Source organism: Lutjanus erythropterus, chromosome 1, assembly GCF_056507025.1.
Source record: "Lutjanus erythropterus isolate fLutEry1 chromosome 1, fLutEry1.hap2, whole genome shotgun sequence".
Classification (NCBI taxonomy): Eukaryota; Metazoa; Chordata; class Actinopteri; order Lutjaniformes; family Lutjanidae; genus Lutjanus; species Lutjanus erythropterus.
Genome location: NC_139317.1, coordinates 2004814 through 2022400, shown reverse-complemented (window position 1 = coordinate 2022400; position 17587 = coordinate 2004814). Strand labels below are relative to the sequence as shown.

The window sequence follows — 17587 nt, the reverse complement described above, 5'->3', positions numbered from 1 at the left end:
TCATGAAAGAAATAGTGAAAATGTCACTAAATCCTTGTTTTACATTCAGAAATCATTTAAAACTTTCAGTATCAGCATGAGCACACTGTCAGACAGAGAAACAAACTAATACTGATAGGTAATACATAGTTAATAAATATCAAGTGTCATTGTTGTATGATTTAAATGTTGTGTTATAAAAACTGTGAAAAAAACATTTAAGAGTGAGTGTGAAACCTGTGGAAGCAGAATTGATCTGAATCTAATCTGGTTTGGTTGATCAGTTTTGATCTCGGTGCATCCCTACTGTTAATGCGTCATGAATGCTCCACTGCTGCCTCCTGATTGGCTAATCACTTTGCTAATCGCATGTTCTGTTTTTCTTTCTTTCTTGCACTCTCACCACTCCCTGCCTGCTCCACCTCTCATCCTCCACGCTCCTTTTTATTTCCTGCTGTGGTTTCTTATTTTGTGGGAATGAACCTTTATTGGGCCGCACCGCTGCTGCTGCTGCTGCTCTGGCTCTCTCATTGGCCGGCTCTGCTGTCATGTCAAACGGTGCATGACCAATCGCAGCCCAACCGGCGGTTTTTCATCCCGCCCCAGTCCCCAGACCTGTGTCAGTCCCCCAACTGCAGCCCCACCCACTCGGCCGAGGTCCGCCTTAACGGGGTGGGGCTGCGTACGCCCAATTCCTACCAGCCAAAGATGGGGTCCCCCCTCATGCACCCCCGCACACAGACCCTCCCTGCCAAGCCCAAAGTGTCCGAGAAGCCGCTGCAGACCACCAGGTCCAACCCGCTCCCCAACACTGCCCAGACCCCCACCACCCCCAAATCTGAGCCCACCACTCCCAGCCAGCCGCTGGCGCCCTGCATCCCCAACAGCCCCCGGGTGAGACGCCACCCACCCCTCACCGTCCCCCCCAAGCTTTCCATCCCCCTCTCCCCCGTGCCTCCTATGTCGCCCCGCCGGCGCCACCACCTCCACCCTGACCACAACGGCAAATCTGTCCCCATCACGCAGGTGACCCCTCACCCCTCCCCCAGAGGGAGCCCTCTCCCCACCCCTAAAGGCACCCCGGTGCACACGCCCAAGGACAGCCCGACCGGGACGCCCAGCCCGACGCCGCCACCCAGCCCCTCCATTGGAGGGATGCCCTGGAGGACACGCCTCAACTCCATCAAGAACAGCTTCCTGGGCTCGCCGCGCTTCCATCGCAGGAAAATGCAAGGTGAGTGGGGGGATGAGAGTGGAGGGCTACTTTAAAGATTTATCTTGATAAAATTACTATTAATTACTAGTCAGTAACCTACAAGATTCATTATTAGAAAGTTATTCATCTCAATTTATATGACATATAATGTTAAAATAGCCTCTACTTCTGGTGGTGTTTCAAATGGACAGACTCTTAAACTAAACTCCATTCTAAAAACAGGTGTTTTAAGGTAGGATCATATTTGTTTTACAGAAAAAACTGTAGTTCCACCATCACTGAGACTCTTTTCTGATTCGCTTTGATCTACAGACACAATCGGCTCATGTATTTACTCAGTACCATCATTAATTAACCTGTGATGAAGTGTTTGACACAGATGTAGCCAACAGTACACGTACTGACTGGCCCGGCACTACTGTGCTTGTTTTCACCACATGAATGAGGTTCATACCACTTAGCTGGATAGTTAGGGGGAAGATTTAAAACAAAAACACTCAAAAAAAATGTTTATGTGTAAATTATTTTAAAAGTGGAGTCGACTTCTAATAAATATACATCATCTATTACATAATTTATTTCAAAATATATTATTAGGTGGGTTAATTTTATATCTGTGGTTTTGACACGTCCCCTCTGTCCCCCAGGAAGTGTGTCAGTTCCAAATATGGTGAAATTATTCAGCCTCAGTTTTATGTTTGTTGTTGTTTATTAATTGTTTATCCAGTTATTACTCCCTTTTTATTCTGCACAAATGCATGTTAGCATGTTGTAATTAAGTACTCTGTTATGTACATTATTGTATGCTATCACTACCTACAGTCCCAAAATATTTTTCAGTAGAAGGAGGCCTAGTGGTAGTACTGACAGTATTTTACCATAGACATATATTTACCAGTTAGCTAGCTAACTGGATATCTGGGTAGCTAACATTACCTGCTGGACAGTGTCTGACATTAGCAGTCTGTGTAGCTAACATTAGCGGTTGGTCTGTGTAACTGGTTTTACTCAGACCTGAGTGGTGTTCTGATGATCTGATTGTCTTTTCTTTGTAACTGTAATAGAATACAATATTTTGTATCCTAATTACATTCTGTGTAATCTGTTACTCTGTAAACCTGGATGTGGGTGGTGGTTGGCGATCTTCAGATTAAAAGACACTTCTGTAGATAATTAATTCAGATCAGATCTTTAGGATGTTATCTGACTCTTATCAGACTGTAGCTCAGGGGAACAAAAACAAATCACCTCTTCATCATCGCTGTTAATGGAGGTATTTTAACGATTCACCTGCTGCAGCCTCATCATGAGAAAGTGCAGCCTCCGGCCCTGTCATACACAAGATAACTATCTCATTACAGCCAGTGGAAAATTCACCATTAATTCTACTTTAGTTTAGGTAGCTGCTTAGATTAGAGCCGTGAAATCCCTCCAGACAAACTGATCAGAGAGCAGATAATCTCATTTACACTGACAGATTATAGATTCATCAAATCTGAAAGAGCATCTAGTGGAAAAACAAGACAAACAGAAATACATTTATGACCAGAGTTTATACAGATAATATTTAAATACAACAGGAAGTCAGTGTCAATCAGAGTAGGGCTGCATTTCATTCGCTCTCAACCATGATGCATTGCAGTCATGCATTTGGTGGAAGAAAATACAGCCATGGTTACAGTAGGTGGTAGTAACGTGTGTAAAACTTTATTTAGCAGGGACAGTGTGCATTAGTCAGTGTTTCACACATCGATGTAAACGTGGAGGAGTTCAGAGCTTATTTTCATCTGTATGGAAATTATGGATAAATTTGCTTTTCAGTTTCAGTTTTTCTAATATATCTTATAGGTTTGTACAGATAGACTTACATGAGTATTTAAGAAAATCTCACTGATAGGTTAATATTAGTTAATATTTTACTATTCAGCAAGTGTGATTTCTTTATTCCAAACATGAACAGAATTTTCTAAACCAGTAACGATTCAGTTAATTATCAAGTGCAGAAGATACCTGCCTGCTTTTCGAGTACCCATGATAGTTTTGGTTGAAAGCTTCTGCCAACTATTGAAATGTAGAGAGAGTTCATGTAGGAGAGAACTCATATCTCATCTGTTTCACTTTGTGACCTTTGACCTTTGTTTCCAACAGTTCCCACCCAGGAGGACATGTCCAGTCTAACTCCAGACTCTTCTCCAGAGTGAGTAACACAGCAGCAGCAGAACCAGAGAACTGTTGAGCACATTACAGACATTTCCTTTGCTTTTACTTTACAGTTTGTTTTTCTTACTATAAATGTTTTAGTAGAGAAATCACTTTTCACTAAGCCCCGCCCTCCTTAGTCACTGTTGCTACACCTGCCAAGCTTCCATTCTTGCACTACATTTATGCAATTTATAGTGATAACGGCGGCAGATTTAACATCGAAACTGGGAGTAACTGTTGAAACACGAGGTCTGTGATTCTTTAGAGACGTAAACAAAAGCAGATTCTCATTTCTAGCTGACATCAGTGGATTTTTTCGCTAAAATAATGACTCACAAGCAGATTTCAGAAGTGTAAGCTGGCTGATGTAAGCTATTGCTAATGCTAACTCGATGAATAAGCTGAGAAGTCTCCAGCTGACATGTTTTAAAACAAGAACCCTATTAAGGTGTTTTAAACATGTACGTTAGCTAGCAGCTGTGTACGTGATAGAATGTTAATGCTAACAGACTGAGGCTAAAGCTAGCTTACCTCTCAGCAAACATTGGTCAGATGGTGAAATACAGCAGGTATATCTACATGATAGATGACAGAAATACACTCATTAACGTGGGAAAAGGAAGAGCAAGGACTCGATCAGTGCAGCGGACCTTGAGACGGGTCACCCAGAAGACAGCCGGGATAAGAGCTAAGCTAACTCAGCTTAGACCTGAGACAGTGAGCCAGAGAGAGGTGCATCATCAGCAGCCCACTTTGATTCTTCATCAGTCCACATCCTCCTCCTCAAACCCCGACAGAACAAATGCAGATGCAGTGGGATCTAACAAGTTTGTCTGCAACTAGTAAGTAGCTTTAGTTAGCTGGACATGCTAACATTCACAGCTTAGTTAGAGCAGATGAGGACAAAGTTTGATCCATTCCCCACACGTGTCCTCTTGTGTTTCACAGACCACGTTACAGTTGCTAACCTATGATTGGACCTTTGTTGTTTGGGGCGGGGCTTAGCGAAGGGTCGATTACACAAACTTCTGCACCACTTCCACCTTTTGATCGGGCATCACCTTTTTCAATCGCTATGTTGTAGTTTTTGTCAAAGTAAACCTACTTCAGCTGCACATTACAGCGAACAAACACAGCTGATGGTGTGAATGACGTTGTGTCCTCCGTCCGTCTCCTCCCTGCAGGCTGGCTAAGAAGTCGTGGTTCGGTAACTTCATCAACCTGGAGAAAGAGGAGCAGATCTTCATTGTGATCAGAGACAAACCTCTCAGCTCCATAAAGGCGGACATCGTCCACGCCTTCCTCTCAGTGAGTCTCCCTCTCCAGGCACAATTTAAGTGTGTGCTTGCGTGCATGTGTGCATCATAGTTGCACTCTGTTTGGTGCTATTTGCTCTTTGTTTCAGTACCAGAGTAAAATGTAACATTACACACACACACACACACACACACACAAAACATTTTATACATTTGGCATTTATTTATGATGTTATAATATTGTTAAATTCTACAAAAGGACAAGAAGAAATGTAAGACAAGGTTTTTAATACTCTCAAGGCTCTGTGGACACCCTGCTTCAAATACATTTTACTCTTCTGTTCAATTATAAAAGGTTTTGTAACAACTTTAGGTTTGTGTGTTTTCCTGTGGACAGCAGCAGCATCCTGTGCAGCAGACTGCTGTCACCTCACATCTCATCATCGGCGTCGACTCGGACGCTGACTCTGCAAAACGCAGTGACACGTTCAGATGTAACACATCCAACACGCCGTCTCGTCCCCTCCTATCCCTGCCGCCGTCTCTTGTCTGTGTCTGTGTCTGTGTCTGCGTTGTCGCTGACTCTGCGTCTGTCTGTCCTCTCAGATCCCCAGTCTGAGCCACAGCGTCATCTCTCAGACCAGTTTTCGGGCGGAGTACAAGTCCACGGCCGGTCCGACTGTTTTCCAGAAGCCGGTGAAGTTCCAGGTGGACATCACCTACACCGAGAGCACCAGCGCCACCAAGGACAACGGCATCTACTCTGTCACCTTCACCCTGCTCTCAGGTAAACACAACACACAAGCTGAGCTACACACAGGCCAACAAACTCTCAGGTCTGATCACAGAGCTGCAAACTCAGTCAGATAAAGTGTCTGAACTTAGAGAAAAGTTTTGAAATGTTTCGGTTACATTTGATAATAAGACATCCTGAACAGATCAGCCATTTAATCTATAAGAGGATGGACATGAGTTGGACATTAATCTATTTCTGTCGAATTTTGTCAAATCATCTTTACTCCACAGATTCTAGTTAAAGCACCTGATGACACTTATTGCCATGGATACCAACACATCATTTGGCTGAACAGAGATGATTTATAGATAAATCATGTGGATAATAAACCGCTGTGGCAACATTTCCATGATTCTATATCTAATTATATGTAATTAATTAGCAAGGAGAGCGAGGCTTTAGAGTAGAAATGACAAGACAATTATTTCTTTTCTACCTCCAAATTATTTGTCTGTTGGCTAAGTTGTAATGAACTAATTTTGTTTTACATTTTTATTTTCTATCAGTAAAAAAAACAGGAACTTCTATATTTAAGATAACATGGTGACAGTATTGAAAATCATATATATTTTGTATGCTATAATACCTTGATGCCGCCAAAGTCTAACACATAACATTAATTTCTGAGGATGTGCATGAGCAGCATGCGAAGGGTTACGTGAGGCAGCCATCATGTGCATGCAACCTTCGTCTTTTAATTTTCTTTTCTATGTAATAGTAAGTGCTACTCTGCTCACTGGGAGGCTACAGGGTTTCAGCTGCTGCAAAACATAATAATTCAGAAAAAGATGCAGTACGGTTTCGATGTCCTACGACCTACTTTTAGCCACGTAGTGCAACGAGTTGGGTGTCTAAAGAGAAACTGTAAAACTCATGAATGAATAAAAGACGTTCGGTGTAGATCACAAGCGAGCCACAGCACAGAAATGTTGAGTTTCCTGAATCCTCCCTGAACACGGCCACATCATTAATGTTTCATCTCTCCAAGCAGGATAAAATGGGTCAAATCCACATCCGACCAGAGACAGGGAGGTAGGAGACAGTCTGAGCGGGTTAGACGTGTCATTTCTGTAACGCAAGTCTGAATAAAAGATCACATTAATGTAAAAGACTACTACAGCAAGGTTAAGTTACATGCACGTCTTAAATTTATCACTTGATTGTCATTTCTTGTGCACAAAGAAAGTAAAACCAGTTTAATAACTGGCATAAGATTTTTCTCAACCACACTGAGACCAGCACTCCCTCTGTCAGGTCTTATAAAAGCAGCAGAGGTGATGAAAGTGATGCAGAGTTGTATGACTGTGAGAGGCGGTGGTGAGCGTCCGTCGCTCAGGATGATTAATTAAGACTTCAGCGGCAAAATAAGAAAATTTCATGTTCAACTTAATTGAGACGAGTTTTGATGGAAAAACCTCATGAGGTTCTTCATTACTCCAGTTTAGAAAAGTCATTACATCAAATCCTCTCCAGCTGCTGGAGACGGTGTGAGAACTCAGACGATAATCACAACAATAGATTCTGCTTTTGCCTGCTGTTATTAAGATTTTTTTTTCTGGCAGGAAGTTCAGAAATTTTTACAAAAACTACTTCAGATGGACATTTGAATTACCGTCACCCTCTGTCCAGGTGCTCTGCATTCAAACAGTGCCAGTCAAAAGTTTGGACACACTCATTCATTGTCTGTCTTCATATTTTATTAAAAAATGGTCCAGATTAAACCAACAGTGAGCAAATCAGTCATCAAAGCAAAAGGTGGCGACTTAAAAGAATTTAAATTTTAAAGAGCAAAAAACCTTTGCACCAAGGGTCGATAATAAAAAACCAAAAAGAATCGAACACTCTCATAGATTTAATAACTTATCTTTGATTGCAAATGCAGAAGATGGTGTGTTGAAAATAATTTTTCTTTTTAGATTCACATTTTTGCTCACCACATAATTCTATATTTCATAGTCTTGAGTAAAAATCTAGAATACAGAAAAATTTTTGACTGGCACTATATACACATATATTACATATTAATCTTATATCAGATGCCTACCATATTATTAAAAGTATTTCAAACCTGAAATATGCACTTTTCATGACTGGATTAGCATTATTTATGTTATCTTTTGTATTAAGCTGCACCAGGACAAGTTTTTAAAAAATATGAGATGTTGGATCTTGCACATTACAGAAGTGGGACGAAATCATTGTTTTGCAGCTCACAAGGTAAGACAGTCGAGTCCCAAGTCCTAAACAAGTCATAATGTGCTCTGATTTTAACAGCAGAGCCTCGACTTACTGTCTTTGGACAACTTCAAATGTTGTAACGAAGTTAGAAGTTTGCATGTTTTACATACTGTAATACAAATTTTGTTGAACTGTTTGTAGTTTTATGTTTGGTATCATTTTTTCCAACTGGAGCTCATTAACATGACATTGGTTCCTTTCACCTTGTTGCGTCTTTATTGTCGTTTTTGTTCTGTTGCATCGTTTTTGTCTTATGTCTTTTTTTCTTGTTGCGTCTTTTTCATCTCGTCTTGTTTTTGTCTTGTTACGTCTGTGAACTGCACTGACGGATCCACCAGTGAATCGTCTCTTCGAGGTGTTACTGTTCCGTCCATTTAGGTTGAAACCAGTCTTGATGTTGGAAGGTGGCAAAAGTACAGATATTTATGTTCAAACGTTGGGAGTAGAAGTGACAAGTTGTCAGAAAAAGAAACACTAAAGTACAGCTCTACTTAGGAACAGTAACAAAGTATTTGTACTTAGTTACTTCTCCTCTCTGATAAAAGATAATGTGATACAGTCTGTAATGTTAAATGATTCTTTACCTGAAGACATGACTCGGTGCGACTGTAACAAGTCCTGATGAGTCTCCGTTTCTTCCTCTCAGGTCCGAGCCGACGTTTCAAGCGTGTGGTGGAGACCATCCAGGCCCAGCTGCTCAGCACCAACGACCAGCCCGGCATCCAGCCCCAGATATCTGGTAAGTGGAGTCCCTCGCCACCCGTCCCCCGACCACGCCTACACCCCCCAGCCCTCCTCCTCCTCTTCTTCCTCTTCCTCCACGTCCTCACAGCCTCCCCTCCTTCCCTCCCGGCATCCTGGCACTCCTCACAGCACAGCCACGCCCGCGGCCCACCTCGCCTCGGACCGGCTCGGCTCAGCTCGGCTCAGCACACTGCTTTTAGCACACAGCATCTCCACGTGCATGCCCCTGCCACATACCATGGCGTGCACACAAACACACACACAAACACACACACACACACACACACACACACAGGACATGGTAACGGTATTCAATGAACTGTAGATGTGCATTTACAGAGCTGATTATTGCTGCTCAGGAGCTGTACATCAAACTGTAATTCATCGTCTGCAGACAGCAGCTCGGCTCTCGCCCCGACGTCTGACTCAGCAGAAACACACATGCAGGAAATCGATGTTTACAACTGTACACGTTTGGATTAGCTGTTAACATTTGTGCATTCAGCTTTTTTTGGCAGAAAGAGGAAGAAAAGTGTCCAGATTTCAGAAAACATTCTTACTTTCTTTAAGTGTAAAGTGACACATAAACACACGTAAATCTGTGAAAATCTTCTTGATCATGATTTAATTGGATATTTTGGGCTGCCTATAGATAAGATGAACGGATTATAAAAATATGGAAGAAAAGAAAGAGTGACTGTGTGTTCTCCAGTTGTCCTTGTTAGTTCTGTTTGTTAGTGTGACACTGAAACATTCCTGTTTTTGTATCTGTGGTTATTTACTTGATAATGGTCCCCTCTGGTGGTGAAGCAGAGTAACTACAACCCATCCTCAGTCTCCTCACACACTGCTGCTGTCACCTCCTCAGCTCCCACTACAGTAAACTCCATCTAAAGCCTCAGATGGTTTGGATTTTAAAGTCCTGATCTCCCAGACAGACAGTGGCTCCAAAATAACAAATACAGCAATAAGATTACTGTAAAAATCAACATTTAGTCAAATATCTTTTGTCTGTTTTTTGCAGAAGTTGGCAGTACAGGCTACAATATGCATGGTTGTATTAAATAGAGTAGAAGAAGTAGTGGTTACGAATCTGAAAAGAAAACCAGTTGTTTGCAAACTGCCAAAAGAAATTAGCAGATCATCTTGACTTGAGTGGAAACAGCTGATCAGTCATGTGAGTTAAATGTTTGCAATGTCAGAACTTATTCAGAAAAAATGTTTCCATTGACATATTTTTCTGCACATTTTGAAAAGTTAGAAAAGTTCATGGAAACCTCTCAGGTCCAAAACCCAGTTCAGTGGTTCCCAAACTTTTTCTGGCATGCCCTCCTTTCAGAAGCTGAGAAAAGTTTTTTTTTTTTATCAATCATTAAAAATAATTGGGGCTGGAACTGATGAAAAAGGATTCAAAAGTTGAATGTTAGAGAAATAAAGGTCAGCAGGATAGAATTTATTTCCTCTACATAGATCTTACGTTGGCTTGTGAACAAAAAAAAGAAGATGGATCCACACTGAGGATCCTGTCGTTTCAGAGCGTCTCAGCCTCGTCAGCTGATGTTCGTTTTTGCTTTGTAAGCCACTGGTTATCTGGAAGATCTCCAACTACAGAAGTCAAACATTCAAAAATCCAAACTACCTGCGAGACATAATGACCCAGTAGGACCAGTCTGTCCAGTCACTGCCACAGATGGGAACTGTTATCAGGCACTGTATGCACTACCTCAGTCACCCCCACCGTGTAGATGTGCCAATAACCCACATCTCTGCCTACACCTCTACACATCTCTCTCTCTCTCCTGTCTCTCTCTGGCCTGCCTCTCCATGCCACCCTGCTTCTTGTCATTCACAGCTTTACTCTGATGCCACTTGGATGGACTGAATGACTCGCATGCTGAATGAAACGCCAACCCAGAACCACGCACACGTACTGTTTGGTAAAACGGCCTCAGTGCCGAGTAAAAACAGCCGAGCAGAACAGAAATGTCAGGGAGTTCGTCAGTATCGAACTGTATGTGTGCTGATGGTTCTGGGTGAGCTGCCATTCACACACCACGGGACTGATGTGCTCAAATGAAAGCATGCTGTTTACTGTATGTCACAGTGACAAACTCCTGGGCGAGCAGACAAACACACAGTTTGTGGTTGTGTTTGTTGATCTCTTTGCAAACAGCTTCAGAACCTGATAATCTGCATGTGTCTGATGGAACCTAACAGCTCTATGAACCTGACGGTCTGTGTATGTGTGAGCGTGTGGCTCATACAGACTGTATGTACAAGGTTAGACTTGTGTGGATGCAGAAGCAGATGGATGTTAAAGGGTAAAGTCTGCCACGGTGAATGTTCAGCTCCAGTCTCCTCTCTAAATATTTTGTGAATTTTTTGCAAATAACACAAAAACAGTTGCCAAGTAGCTAAAACGGCGTCTAAATCTACAAACATACCCAGAACTCCTGACTGCTGGTCAAACACCAGGCTGCCCCAAATACTGCTACTTGGAGTCTGAACCCAAACCTGTAAAAAATAAAATGGCTGCTCACTGTGACTCTGCTGTGACACTGAAAAAATAATCACGCTGGTCTGTAACAAGGTTTAACAGATAAGAGTTTGATCTTTTAAAATATATTTTCCAGCAGAATTGAAGAGTAAATGACTGAATGAAAAATAACACATATCAGAATGCAGAATCTGAAGGCAAATGATAAGATTTCGGTATCGGAAACAGTCCAATAGTTTTGACCAATCATGTTTGAGTGAACTTTGGTTGCATGCAAGTAAATAGTGGAACATATTCGCCAGAACCCATCAGCTAATGTCTGACAACGTTGTAGCTGTAACGTTGTAAATTGATCCACATTCATATGCAGATTTTTTTAAAATAGAACTTAGGTTGGCGTTTACAAAGTCTCAATTTGCTAATCAGACTGTAGACAACGGCTGGTGCGCGAAACAGGAAGTCTTGGCCCGGATGTCCATTATCCAGATATCTGCTGGCTACAATGAAAACCCCAAAATATTGACCATCGTCCCCAAAGACTAAGTAGTTGTCAGACGATAGCCAGTGGGCTCCGAGATTGCAATAAAACTGACGGCACAGAATCTCACTATTTAGGGTTGTACAAACTTTCATTATGTCATTATAACAAACACAGGACTGTCACCCAGGAGACGGGAGTTTGTATAAAACAAAAAAGACCACATTGACTTTTGTAAACTTCAGGAAATCAGCTCGTGTCAAGTTAACTTATGTTACATAACCAAAGCACTTATCTGAACCCAAATCGAGATCTTTTCCTAAACCTAGCCAAGTAGTTTTAGTCCCTTAACCAAACTATAACATTTTCTCTACATTAACCACGAGAAAGGTCACCTGGTTCCACAGTTAATAGGATGAATTGGCGAAGTACCTGCATGCAAAATTGGACTTTGGCGTTTGCACTGCATGCATTTTGAAAGTGTTAAATTGTGTTATTTCTACGCAGATGGAAGAAACACCTGTAAAAAAAATCTGTCAGACTAAAACATATAAAGAAGAGTAACATAAGATGAATCAAATCCCTCCAGCTGTTATTCAACACAAAAACTGAAGGAATTTGAATTTTTAAGAGATGAAAATGAGCTGAACACTGACCGTGTCTGGAGTTATCCTTTAAACTGGTAAACTTGGAGAAGGAGAAGTGGGATGTTTTAGCCAGTGTGCTGCTGATGTTTGACGTCAGCTGACTGATGATGAAGCGCTGGGCCTCAGTGAGTCGGTTGGTGTTTCTGACACTGTCCTCTGCTCTCAGATGGCTCTCAGCGCTCAACCACTAAATCCTCCAAGCGTGGTAAGACCCAGAGCGCCCGGGAGCTCCCGGCAAAAACACCTTAACTCTGGCTTTTAACACACACTGGCAACGTCCTGGAGGCCTGTCACCAACACGCCCTGTTTGCACTAACACGTGTGTGTGTGTGAGAGAGAGAGAGAGAGAGAGCGAGAGAGAGAGAGAGAGTGAGCTGCAAAAAATATATGTTCAACTTAACAAGTCATTTAAATGTAAAAGAATCTAATTCTTTCTCTGAGAAAAAGTGAATATTCCAGGCAAATTCCATAATCTGGTCTTTTAACTAAAATACTGAACAAAAAAGTTGTAAATTCTTCTTCTGTGGTTCACTTTCCAAATCTCAACATGAAGTCGTGCAGACCTGCAAACCAAGCGAAAAATAAACGCCTGTTGCTCTAAAAATACACTGCTGTCCATGGCGCTGAAGACGTGGGGTTTTTGCCCTTAGGCCATCTTTCTGGCTTTACACCAAATAACATTTCAAGTGATTTCACATCGCAGACAAATTTCTCAATGAAATTATTTACCTCAGTTGGTGCACACCTGTTATCTGAGCCAGTACAGACTGATCAAAACTTCAGTCGGAGCAGATTTTCGGGGCAGTGGCTGTTTGTTAAGAGAGGTGAGGGAAAACCCCAATTAGGGCTGCTAACTAACATGTAGTTTCATTATCAATTAATCTTATTATTTTCAAAATAAATTGACTAATTGTTTGGTCTATAAAACGTCAGAAAGTAGTGAATAAGGTCCACACGCCCTACTTTCATTACATAAGCATTGATTCAAGCTTATAGAATTTAATTGACATAACTAGTCTGCTTATTTCAACCTGAACCTAACCAAGCAGTTTCGTTGCCTAAACCTAACCAAACTGTGATTGGTTCACCGGACTATTGTTACCATAACGACTGATGTTTGCATGTCAGAATACACTTAGATATTGAGGGTATTTTCAGAACACCGGGCCTTCGGAGCAGTGGGTTTTTGTTTTGGGAATAATGGGCTGTTGGACAAAGAGGCTTTTGGTCCAGTGGGAACTTTGAGTTTCAGAATAATGGGCGGTCAGAACCACAGGCAGTCGCCTGGAGTTTTGTTTGAAACAGTGACTTTTAAAGCAAAATACACCTAATCAATTAATGACTTAAGCTCTAATTCACGTGTCACAGCAGGACAAAAAACAGGCTAAGATTTTTTTTTTTAAACAACTCCTAGTTAATATAAATAAATAAGTAAGAATCCTCCACTACCAAATTACACAATCTCCTTGATATCCCACTAGATCTGTCCTTAAAAAGTTCACTTGGAAGATTAAATGACTGACTAAGCTGGATATATTTCATTGTGTGAATGTTGTGCAGCTCTTTACTGACCTGAATAACCCTCTGCATGGTGAAGCTTGATACTGGGTTGTTTCCTCCTCCTCATAAACTTTCCATATTTGAAATCACTGGAACAAAATGTCAGACACCACAAATGCACATCTCACTATGTTGTTGAAGGGGAATAATGGTAAGTTATCACAAACAATATATGACTGTAATCAGCAGCAAATCAGACGGGATGAGATGTTTTATCACTGAAGGGGTCACACACTGTTTGAAGACTAACCTGAAAAGTGACTGTGTATTAACTGTGTGCACTGTGCTGTATTGTTGCATGTTTTTATTCACTCATGACTGTTTGAAAGCACTTACCAAGAAACCTTTGTCTTAACGGGTGGATGTTGGATGTTGCTGTGATGGATGTTGATATGATGGAGAGTTAACAGGAGCTTTGGAAGACATTCAAACGGAGAAAATTAACAGGAAATGCACAAACTCTGACATGCAGAATACATGTGAGCATATTTCTGCATTACAAATCACAAAAGGTAAAAATAAGACAAACCAAGTAACAACCATTTCTAATAGTAACATAAGAGTTTTTTGTTTTTTTTTGCAGGAGCCTAGATGTAACAAAAAAGAGAGAAATCTTACAGACACATTGTGCCAACGGCATGTAACACACACTCACCTGAACAACAAAGATCAAGCCAGGCAAAACTCTGAGTGAACAAAATGATCTTAAGTCTATTCTTGTTTTAAGTTTGACTGCTGAAGTCAGTCAGGGTTTTATCATCAGAGGCTGTACATGCAGGCTCTGTGTGGACATCTCCAATTTGTTGTGACCGAGTAGACTTGTCCACTAGGCCACTACACAATAACAAGCTATGCAACACCATCTGTGCATATCTGAAACGCATCCTTCAAGTGAACTCACATTCACATCTGTTTGGGAGTAGAAAGACCGACTAGTTTGTCCTGTTTTTCCGTATCTCTGTCCTCTCAGTGTAGTCACAAATTCAGGATCAACTTGAATTCTGTGGTTCAAACTGAACATTTTTTAATTTGCTAATGCCTTCAACAAATTCACTGATGCACTTTCACTGACCAAACAGAACCACTGTGCCACTAAAGCCGTAATTATACTTTAAATGTCTGTGAAAGTTGGGTGACATAAATATTTTATAAATAAATAAATAAATATTCCAGTTTGTTGTAAATACACAGACTTGTTTGTGAGGCAGCTAGTCTACAATAAGCTACGGATACGTCTGCGCACGTGGAACGTGTCCTCAATGCAGACTCCAGAGAGCAGCATAAACTACAGCTTCAGGTTTGCAGTGTCAAAGTTTACTCAGTTTGTTTTAGCCATACATGCAAAATTAGCTATTTCAGGCAAATATCTAAAAAAAAAAAAAAAAAAAAAAAAAAAACTATTTAGGAACAGAGATATAGAAAATGCCTCCTGGTCTATTTCAGTGAGTCTGTGGTACTGACTGGTACTGACTGGTACCTGAACTGTCTTCCAGTGCTCCCATTAGCTCTCCACCCAGCAGAGGAAACTGAGACTCTGAAGCCACATTGACCTCGCAGTAATGCTGATATTTAAATACTAATATTTCTGTTTGGGATGAGACATATCCTCACCTGTTGTGGTTCCTCTTGGTGCCACCTCTCCCTCCCTGGACCTGAACTACCCTTTCCCCTTTTTCTCCCCCCGGCTGAAGAGTCTCCTTTCCTCCAGCTCCACTCCTCCTCTCATCCCTCCATCACCTCCTCCTCCTCCTCCTCCTCTCCTCACGTTAACCTCATTGCTCATCTGTTGTTTGTTTTCTCTCTCTCTCTCTCTCTCTCTTTGTTTTTTCTTTTCTTCCCGTCTGTGTAGGCAGCCCGTTGAGTAACTTCTTTGACGTAATTAAACAGCTTTTTTCAGACGAGAAGAACATCCAAGCGTCCCACTCCCCTGGCGCCCCTGCCACGCCTAGCTCCCCCGCCAAGCATGCCCCCAGCAGCAAGCCCAACCAGCCCCCGCCCAATGACTCTAAATGCCCCCCTGGCAAAGACAAAACAAAGATGGCCGCCAGCAACAGGACACAGGAACAACCTTAAGGAGCGGTAGCTGTGCATGACTAGACGAGAAGCAGTTATCAGGTCATTAAAGAGGAGAGCTGCTAACTTTGCCCTTTAGTTAGGAGTGAAAACAAAAAAAAAGAAATCTACTTTTTGCCTATAAATTTTGTACTGTATAATGGGAATGGCTATTTCAGTTTAAAAGTTGATCAGTATTTTACAATAAGTAGCAAATGTAGCTTTGTTGTCCCTACCTTCTGTCCCTCTCTGTGTCCTCGGGGGTCTTTCGGTGGGTGTGTGTCCTCCTCACATGTGTGATGGCTTGACTTGTCTCTGCCACCAGGGATCATCCATAATAACTATTAACCTCGGCGGCTCTTCTTCGAGACCGGCCGAGAGCAGCCCGCTCACGGCCCGCCGCCATCACCACCACCACCACCACCACCACCACGAGAGCCCGAAACTGAAGAAAAGACAGAGGACCCCTTCCCCTTCCCTCCCCTCACTACTTCACTTCACTCCCCCATCCCCTTCTTCTTCTTCTTCTTCGAGTCCTTTCTCCGGCAGCATCAGTAGAGTCCACTTCGCCCCCCACCAGACCAAACACATCTCAGAAGAGTTGTAAAAAGAAAAAAAAGCCTTAAGACAGTGATGTTTGTCAATCTACACACACACATACACACATCCCCTCTCCTCTTTTCTCTTTATTCTATTTCTCCCACATGTACATAAAAAAAAACACACATACTGTATGTACTCCTCAACACAAACATGACTTCTCTGCGGGATGTAATGACTTGCACACGCTGACAAACAGGAAGCAGGAGCGGCGGAAGAAGCGGAGATGGACGGACGAACGCTGGCTGGATTGTAATTCTTTTTAATGTCGTCTTTCTTTGTGAACGGCAGGATTTTGGAGCTCGCTCTGTGACGTTTCTGTATCCGCAGTTAAATAAGCTGCCCATAAAAGTATGATAAAGGGGGCGGGGGGGAGGCGATATTACATAAATGAATGATCTATTCTGTTGTACAGATTAAAATAATGTTCCGTATGTACAAAAAGTGTAGTTGTGACATTATGTTTTTAGGGTTGTGTTGCCATATTTTTGTTTGGTATTCTCGTGCAGGCCTGGTCACACCAGCAGTTAAAAACACGGAGAACCGAATTCATTCCAGTGGAATCCCTGCGATGAGTAGAGAAGTTTTCACGTGAACTTGAACGTGAACCGTTGACTAAAAAGCCGTCTTGACAGTGCTGAATTTTGAGGGAACAGAGAGCGGGACATCCCAAAAGGAGTGGCTGGTGGACAGTTAAGAGACAGGAGTCAGTTTTTACAAATGCATCTTTTAACTAAACTGTGCTGACTGGCAGTTAGGAATCTCGCTGGGTTGGAGAATCCCCAAAATGTCAGGGGGGTAAAACAGGCACAGAGAGAGACAACAGAATGAAGCTCATCAGGACTGAGACTGAACATGGTTTAACGTGAGGATGTCCCGACGGTACCATGCCATTGTTCCAGCAGCCCATTATTCCAAAATCCCAATAGTCTGAAAAATGTCCCACTGGACTGAGAGCTTATTTGTCTGACAGTCTGTTATCCTGAAAACAAATGCCCACTGCTCTGAAAGCTTGCATACTTGATGTAACTAACATTCTTATTTTAATCCAAACCATGATCTGGTTCCTAATTCTATCCAAGTAGTTCCCATCATCCATATCCCACTGGCCCGAAAGTCCATTTGTCCAACAACCCGTTATCCTGAAAACAAACCTATGAGCCTGGTATAACTTGTGGATGCAACTTAACTGATGTAACTAACGTGCTTATTTTAACCCAAACCATTCAATACGTTACCACGTTTATTATTGTTACCATGACAACTGACATCACCTGACAACAGAAAAGCAACAAATTCTCACATCCAACATCCACATTCCA

At 42.0% G+C, this 17587-nt stretch overlaps 1 protein-coding gene and 2 long non-coding RNA genes across 4 annotated transcripts in view; 1 reads left to right on the top strand and 2 right to left on the bottom strand.

The window, feature by feature from the left end:
• Window positions 1-16697, top strand: part of LOC146332448 (serine/threonine-protein kinase BRSK2-like) — a 158150-nt gene extending 141453 nt beyond the window's left edge. Inside the window, exons 15-22 of the mRNA XM_084715457.1 lie at window positions 556-1213; window positions 3344-3392; window positions 4582-4705; window positions 5260-5440; window positions 8334-8426; window positions 12220-12258; window positions 15463-15728; window positions 15991-16697. Of these exons, the coding sequence (XP_084571583.1) occupies window positions 556-1213; window positions 3344-3392; window positions 4582-4705; window positions 5260-5440; window positions 8334-8426; window positions 12220-12258; window positions 15463-15686 (1368 nt within the window). The 3' untranslated portion in view covers window positions 15687-15728; window positions 15991-16697. The remainder of the gene's footprint in view (window positions 1-555; window positions 1214-3343; window positions 3393-4581; window positions 4706-5259; window positions 5441-8333; window positions 8427-12219; window positions 12259-15462; window positions 15729-15990) is intronic.
• On the bottom strand, window positions 2730-4697 carry LOC146332450 (uncharacterized). Its single transcript, XR_014769847.1, has 2 exons — window positions 4503-4697; window positions 2730-3424 (listed from the first exon to the last, which is right to left on the bottom strand). It is a non-coding gene; the product is annotated as an uncharacterized LOC146332450 (long non-coding RNA).
• On the bottom strand, window positions 8485-16042 carry LOC146332449 (uncharacterized). Of its 2 annotated transcripts, XR_014769834.1 has the most exons (6): window positions 15902-16042; window positions 13950-14026; window positions 13626-13702; window positions 12783-12861; window positions 12063-12365; window positions 8485-8657 (listed from the first exon to the last, which is right to left on the bottom strand). It is a non-coding gene; the product is annotated as an uncharacterized LOC146332449 (long non-coding RNA). The 2 variants fall into 2 exon arrangements; XR_014769838.1 differs by lacking the exon at window positions 12783-12861.
• Window positions 16698-17587: the final 890 nt, after the last annotated feature.